The 7,873-nt window shown below is 49.7% G+C and overlaps 1 protein-coding gene across 3 annotated transcripts; it reads left to right on the top strand.

The window, feature by feature from the left end:
- Nucleotides 1–4,303: 4,303 nt before the first annotated feature.
- On the top strand, nt 4,304–5,880 carry LOC139354169 (uncharacterized). 3 transcript variants are annotated; one of them, XR_011605252.1, is made up of 5 exons: nt 4,306–4,654; nt 4,741–4,983; nt 5,057–5,102; nt 5,165–5,495; nt 5,589–5,880. XR_011605252.1 is itself a non-coding variant. In XM_070998424.1 (4 exons), the coding sequence occupies exons 2-4, from the start codon at nt 4,911–4,913 to the stop codon at nt 5,403–5,405; spliced, it is 372 nt and encodes a 123-aa protein (XP_070854525.1). In that variant the 5' UTR covers nt 4,304–4,654; nt 4,741–4,910; the 3' UTR covers nt 5,406–5,880. The 3 variants fall into 3 exon arrangements, 1 of the variants encoding a protein (XP_070854525.1); XR_011605251.1 differs by having other exon boundaries at nt 4,307–4,654; nt 5,045–5,102; XM_070998424.1 differs by having other exon boundaries at nt 4,304–4,654; nt 5,045–5,102; nt 5,165–5,880.
- The last annotated feature ends 1,993 nt before the right edge of the window (nt 5,881–7,873 follow it).

The raw sequence follows: 7,873 nt of genomic DNA, 5'->3' as shown, positions 1-7,873 counted from the left end.
CGCTGAAACAATACCGCGCCGACGCCAACGTGGGATGCGTCGCACTGGATGAAGAAATGCTTCTTGAAATCCGCATGAACCAGGACCGGCGCGCTCGTCAAGGCCAACTTCAGGTCATCCACTGCCTGGGTAGCGCTGGGACTTAAGGAAAACTTTGTGTTTCCATCCTTCTTCAAGGACTCGGAGAGTGGTGCGGCTAGCGTAGCGAAGTTCTTGACGAACCGTCGATACCATCCCGCTGTTCCGAGGAAGGCACGTACTTCCTTCATGGATTTCGGGTAAGGCATCTTCTGGATTGCCGTAACACGTCCAGTATCCATCCGCAGCAGTCCACCTCCGAATATAAACCCTAGGTAAGTCAAAGATTTGAAGCAAAACTTCGACTTCTTTAACCCTATGGTCAATCCGGCTGGTTTCAGACTGTGGGCTACTCGACGCAAATATTTCAGGTGCGTCTGAAAATCTGGAGCCAGGATTAGCAGGTCGTCCAAGTAGACGAAGACGTTGGATCTGAGCTTCGCTGGTATCACCCGATCCATAAGCCGTACCAAGCGTTGGGCCGCGCTGCACAGCCCGAACGGCATCATTCGGAACTGGTACAACGGCCTGCCTGGAACCGTGAACGCAGTATACTCCTTGCTTTTCTCATCCAGTTCGATCTGCCAAAACGCAAACTTCAGGTCAACGCTGGAGATGTAATGCGTCTGATCTATTCTGGAGAGGATTCCTTCTATACTGGGCAGAGGGTATGCATCCTTGATAGTCAAGGCGTTCAACTTCCGGGCATCCAGGCAGAACCGGTCTTTCCCTGGCTTCGACACCACTGTTGTGCGATTGCTCCACGGGCTTTTGCTCTCCTCGATGACACCCAGCTCCAACATCTTGTCGATTTCGTCTTCGACCACCTTCTGCTTCGCCGGAGACATCGGATACGGACGATCCTTAAATACCCGAGCTCCTTCCATCAGCTCAATGGAATGCCTCTCCATGCTGGTGACTCCGAGGCCGTCCCTTTCGAAGGTAAGGAACTCCTCCTTGACCTTGCTTAACGCCAGCTTTTCCTCCGCAGAAAGGCTCCAGGATTCGGGTTCCTCCCTTACCTCGTCCTCATCTTCCTGGTCGGCATAGTGCTCCATCTGGCTGGCATGGATTTCCTCCGCTGCCTTGACGCCTCTCGTCGCCGGCTTCCCCACGACGGCTGGAGCTAGTCCGAAGACTCGCCAGAAGTCGACTCCGAAGTACGCCGTTTGTTCCAGGTATGGGCACAGGTAGAACGTGACCGGCTTACTTACGCCTTTGTACCTCACAGGCAGCTCCAAGCGTCCGATGATGGATCGATCTTCGCCAGAAGCTGTACGGACTACCGAAAAATACGGTTGGACGGTAACTCCCAGCGCTTCCACGAGCTCTCGACAGCCTTTGCCCAGCACACTTACGCTGGCGCCTGTATCCAACAAGCCGGTGAGCTGCTTGCCCAAGGTCTCCACGTCGGCGAAGGGTCGAGGATCAGCGGAATCAATGCGCTTGACGGCCGCCACCACCTCTCGTCGTCTGGATCTCCTCATCCTGAAGCGCTCCCTTGCCTTCTGGACTCTCCGTGAGACTAGACGCATGCCGCTCAGCTGATGCTCCGCAAAGATCCGGTTCCGTGCCACCATATAACGGCGAAGCCTCTCATCCTCCGGTAGGTATCTTAATAAATACTTATTACTATTAGATAGACTATGTACTTTCTTTTCTTCTTCTTCTTTCTTCGGAACTACTTCGCGGGATTCCAACCTGGGCGAGTCCCTCCCGCTGTCGGACTGCCCAGCCGACCGTTTTCCGCGCAATCGGGACATTTCGGAGAAATGACGCCCGGCTTGCCGCACCGGAAACAAAATCTCCTCCACTCCGTGGCCTCGCAATCTTAGAATCCGTGCTCCGCCGCCCCGCAATTCCAGCAACCTGGCCTAAATGTATTTCGGACTCGCCCGCGTAGCTCGTCCACCTCCAGGTGTCGGTGCTCGTCGACTTCGTCCTGTACGTGCGCCCCGCTGACCCGCAACTTGTTCTGCTGCAGGTAAGCAGCACGCCCTCGACGACCGAAACTCCTCTCCACTTCGACGCACTCTTCGCGAAGTTCGTCCACCGTGAGTACGTCCATCGCGTAAACATATCTAGCGATGCCATCCCTCAAGCCCTTTTTCACCACCTTAACCAACTGCCGCTCTGGCATTGGTTTTTTTAGGCGTGAGGCGAGTTGCTGAATCGAATGGATGTAATCATCCGCGCTCTCTCCCGGCTGTTGCTCACGTTGAAGAAGCTCGTGCATCCTTTCGTGTTCCGTCTGGTGGTCACGGAACCGATCCATCAGAGCCCTGCGCAGCTGGGCCCAAGTGTCCACTCTGGACTGGCGTACATGTACCCAGTACCTTTTCCTTCGCTCTGCCCGATAAGAGTACGTGGAAGTTGCGCAGAACTTCACTCCACGGACCCTGATGCTGCCGCTGCAGGAACTCCAGACGGAACACGAAGTCGTCCACGGAATGGCCTTCGTCCTCGCCGCCGAATGAGAGGTTCCAGCGGTCCACTCGGATGTAGCGGTTTCCGTTGCCGGCTCCCGCGTTGGCGTATAACCGCGGTTCGTCCCGAAAATCCGCCGTCCTTCGGTCCTCGATGCGCCATGGCCGTGCGTGGCGATCGCTCCTGCCTGTCGGATGATACTCGGGTTCCTGGCTCAGGCTGCTGTCAATCCCTGGAGAGTCATTTACCGGCAGTCGAGGTCGCTGCCTGGGCGGCAATTCCGGCGGCCTTCGGTCGCATCCTCCTGTATCCGGCCGCTGCTGAATCCCCGCTGGGCCATTTGCGCCGCCTACTGGACACGACGGGGTGGGCACCATCGACACTTGGTGACTCGCGCCCTCCTGAAGCTGCTGCGGTTTGCTCTCGGCTGGCCTCAGGACGTCGTTCAACAACTTCAGCATGTCGATGAATCCGTTCTTTATTTCTTCCCGCAACGCCTGGCTCACTCCTACCTCCTGTGACGCGCGATAGGTTTGGGCAGCCTGTGCCAGAGCTGCGTTCATCGCCGACTCCGCCGCTGTATCCCGTTCCGTGTTCAGCTTTTGTGGTGCCGTCTGCTCCGGAACCAGAAGTCGATCCTGCGCCTCGACGATAGCTTTAAAATCCAGGACCCTGGGCGACCGATGGTGCTCCAGATCCGCCGGTTGATCCCGAATCCGATCCACCGCACTACCGCCTACCGGCGTTCTGGGTAACCCCCCAGACAGCGATATCCGCGGCAACCCAGAAGCACCCTCTACATCCGTGGACCAGACAACGTCCTTGTCGTCGCCAGGAGGACCCATCGACCTAAGCTGGTGGCCGTGCCTCTCCCTGACGTCCTTACCCTCGGACATACTTCCCAAGAAATTTGAAATAAATACTTAAGAACTACTAATACGATAATAAATATGATAAATAAATAAATAAATAAGACAACAAATAAATTCAATAATACATAATATAATAAATAAGAAAATAAATACGAAAATAACTAATAGCAAAAATAAATAACAATAAACCAATCTTCCTCACTTTCCAACACCTTTCCAAATCTCCTATTTTCTTGTATTATTTTTTTTCTTCCTACTACTCTGGACTCGGGGAGATGGAACTGACCCTCGCCGGTGGGCTTCCGACCTACTTGTCTTGCGCTTTCTCCAAAAATCCGATTTTCCCGTCTCCGCCTAGCCGTTCGTCAACTGGACAAGCTATCACCCGTGGTGATAGCCGCCAGTTAAGGACATCGGCTCGGTTTGGCTCCTGTTGGCTTTTCTTTCCCGCCCTCTTTTTCTATTTTAAATCGAGGTAACCGTGCAGCGCGTAGGGTTGCTACGGGTCACGATTACGCAATTAAGTTCACAACCGACATAAAATTAGAAGTCCAGGACGGGGAGAAAAACCCAGGAACACCACATCCTAACAAAAAAAACATTTCAAATAAATAAATAACAAAATATAAGCCTTAAAACTACTCTATCACAGAAATTATCACAGATTCTCTTCAGTGCATCCCGTGATGCAAATCTTGGTTTGCCCCAAGATGCCATCACCGGTTCACTGGCAAACCTGTGACCAGGAGCAAATCGTCGGCAATGTCGACGTGCCTCCCGTTCTACTTCCAACTTCCCTACACAGCTGACTTCCCCGTCACCACTCCCTAGCAATTGCAATCTATGTTGCAAGCCATAGGTCGTGATGGCGGGGGCGTCAGGGTCATAAATGTGCGAGACGTCGTCGCCTCGACAATTTATTTTGTTTAATTTGGGCGCCAATATGTTACGAACTGCTTTTTTCGGTGGCAGTGCCGCTAGCTCAGTCGTCTTCAGGGCAGAGTACCCCTAATGCCACAGCTCGCAACATAAGTATCGATAACTTCGCGGTCTCACTTTACTAATCTATCGGTCATCACTAAGGACAAAACGTAAACAAAGCAAAAATCTACAAATATTGACGGGAAAATGAATTACATTTGGTGGCTATCGGTGACCTAGCCAAGCGCTCCCACCCAACCATGGATGCCCTCAAGATGCTGCAGGGCACCACCCATTCGCAGTCGGCAGGAGCCCCCTCCTCGCGACTACGGCTACGGTTCCATCTCCCCCACTGGGTAAGCTTATTCACACATAGTGGGTATTACAAAGGTTTAATAAATATCATAAGTACAATCGTATATATACATGCTTCTTTTGACAGATTTATCCTTCCTCACCCTTCAAGACCGAAACCTGGCCGTCGTCTCGGATATTTACGCGGTCAAAGCAGAGGATTCGTTTTGCTGGAAAAGGGTACAGGCGCCGCGGAAACTATGCTCTACCAGCCATGTATTGGTAGAGCTCGCATGGAAACGCGGCCCTCAAAGGAATATGCGCGATGCGCGTGTGTATGGTCACCTAATCCTGAGGAGCTCCAGGGGAAAAGAAGGGACAGGCCAAAAAGGTACGTAACTGCACTGTAATCTATACCATTTAACTAATGCTCGCGACCTTTTTAATTTTAGGCAAACAACGAGGACAAATAAGGCTCTCGGGTCTAACTCCGGATAAACTCACAAACAGGTGAGTAGATATCAATATATATAATCGAGGTATACGTGTATTTAATTTCTCGTAAATTTCAGCCACCGTCGGGCCGGCCTGGAGGCGATGATTGCCCGGGCTGATGACTTTTCGCCGGAGGCCAGCAGCGATACGGATCTCCACACGGGAAAACGGGGCTGTCCGGTGAGTGGTGCACGGGCAGTCCGAGATTCGGCTGCCAGACAAAATGGAGATACTTCTCAGCGCCGCAATGCGACCGCTGGAAGTTCCCGAGAGGAGGAGGACGCGGTACGCCGGAACGGACTCACCGGGAAATGTTGACGTCGTCGGCGTCGATTGTGGAAGGCTTTCCTGGCTGGTCGCTGGCACGGGTCGAACGGACACCGGTTGCTGGGCAGCCAAGTCGGGCTGGTAGGTATAGCGAAGTATGGCGATGTTCGTAAAATCCAAATAAATTCTTCCGGGGCCCTTTGTATTGGGACCCCGGCTGCTATTTAATTTAAGGCACAAAGAAAATTTATACTAGCACTCCTAACTGCATCTGCCTTGATTGCTGGACAGTATGGCCGCCACTATCACGATATCTGCTGATCATCGCCCCCCGCCATATTACATGGCCTCTCTCGACATTGGGTCATTGGATACATGGGCCATTTGAAGTAATCCCAGAGCGAACCGGGATTAATCTTCAAATGGCCAGATCGCCCGCCAGACTCATCCCGCTGCTGCAGCTATCGCCCTATCGACCTAAACTATCGATAACGTCGCTCCCACTCGACTCCAATTGCAACATAACGTCAATTTCTTAACAGAAAACAAACATTACACAACACAGCAAACGGCGATATTAGCAAATTAATGATTGATAACATAAACATTAACCACACAAAACTTCACTAACATACACTTGTAGAAATTTTTTGGCAATTAGTTAGCGTAACGCATTTTGGGAAAAATAAAGATATGTCGGAGAGAAGGTAATTCAGTCTTTCGTTAGGCATGAGACTTTAAGGTGGCCATGGGTCGTGCTGGTATATACCAGTTCTGGTATGATGGGGACTAAGTTTGCGAACTGAGGATGTGTGCGGCTTCGTTGCGTTGCTAGGTCTGGTCGCTCTTCTTTTTTTCGTCTTGAGCTATAGCTTGGTGTACAGTTGAGCACTGCTAAAAGGTTTATTATTATGAGCAACAAAGGCAACGAAGACTCTCTGCATAAGCCAGAACACTATATGGAACAATAACAAGCAATCGATCAAGCGACTAATGAGAACCTGCATGGAGAAGGCTTAAATTTTCCGACATCAGAAGTGGGATTCGGCCCTAACCAAACTTCTTCGAGGGATGTCTTCGCGCTGTTAGAACAACAAAACCCGAACTTTCTGGATCTGGTTAAGAGGCTATAGATGCCGGCGAGTGAGTTGCAACACACTAGCGAGATTTGCCTGCCAAAATATAATCCGGACGTTGCTGGCGTGGATGCCACACAGTGGTGCGCTACGGTCGACATCATCTTACGAGGAAAATTATTAAGTGACACGGCGTTAAGTAAAGCTTTGGAAGGCACAGCGGAGCAATGGTTGTCTCAAATATGCTACCCAGGAATAACTTGGCGTCACTTTGCACAAAATTGCGTAATAAGAATTCTAAACAAATTTCCGTCGCGCTGGTTCTTGGGCACATGGCTAAATTCGACCGGCGTTTGCAGCGAATGATCAGCGCTAAAAGAGCGCCCTAATGTATCAAACTGGGAACCAGAAACGAAGCGAGCTAGAACTGGAGAAATCAAATGTTACCAGTGTGGAAAACTAGGCCTCAAAAAGCAAGACTGTAGATCTGGATCCCAGGTTTCGGCAACTGGAAAGGAGTGGCGGTCAGGGTAGTCCAGTCATGGAAGGACAAACGTAACGTGCTACAGATGTCAGGAGCCGAGATACATAGCCACTAATTGTCAAAAAAAGTGCAGAATACCGGATTGGGAGTAAGAACGGAAAAAAGAGTGGAGCTATGCGCTATAGTGGAGCCACAATCGAGAAGGCTGGTCAATGGTGAGAGATTTCTAATTACCTTTGATTCGGGAGCTGAGTGCTCATTAATTAAGGAAAACGTTTCTAATAAGTTAGTTGGTAAGAGGATTCATAGCGTTATTTCTTTAAAGGGGGTAGGTAATGCCAATACTTACAGTAACGCACAAGTTGAACCAAACATTATGATTGATGGCAATTCCTTAGTTGTTTTGATGCATATAGTACCAGACGAATGTATGAAAAATAATATTGTAATCGGCAGAGAAATATTGGCTCACGGGTTTTTAGTAGAAGTATCCTATGAAAATTTAAAAATTGTTCAAACTAAAGTTGTAAACATTTGTGAAACCGCTCAACCTACTAATTTTGATAAGATTGAAACTAAAATGGTCGAAAAAGAAAAAGAAATGTTAATATCATTGCTGAAGCAATATTCTAAAGCTTTTATCGAAGGCACTCCAGAAACGCGTGTGAGTACTGGGGAATTGCGTGTTCGTTTGATTGAATCGACTAAGACTGTGCAAAGGCGGCCATACAGGCTTAGTCCAAGCGAACGGGAATTAAAGAATTGATCGAATATAAAGTTATCAGGCCTAGTCACTCACCATTTGCTAGTCCTGCATTATTAGGAAAGAAGAAAAACGGCTTAGAAAGAGTTTGTGTTGATTATAGAGAATTAAATAAAAATACCGCAGCTGATAAGTTTCCATTACCGTTAATATCAGATCAAATAGCTAGACTTAGGAGAGCTAAATATTTCACTTC

This window comes from Drosophila suzukii (assembly GCF_043229965.1).
Source record: "Drosophila suzukii chromosome 2 unlocalized genomic scaffold, CBGP_Dsuzu_IsoJpt1.0 scf_2c, whole genome shotgun sequence".
Lineage (NCBI taxonomy): Eukaryota > Metazoa > Arthropoda > Insecta > Diptera > Drosophilidae > Drosophila > Drosophila suzukii.
Note: the sequence above shows the minus strand (reverse complement) of the source record. Positions and strands in the feature narration are given on the sequence as shown.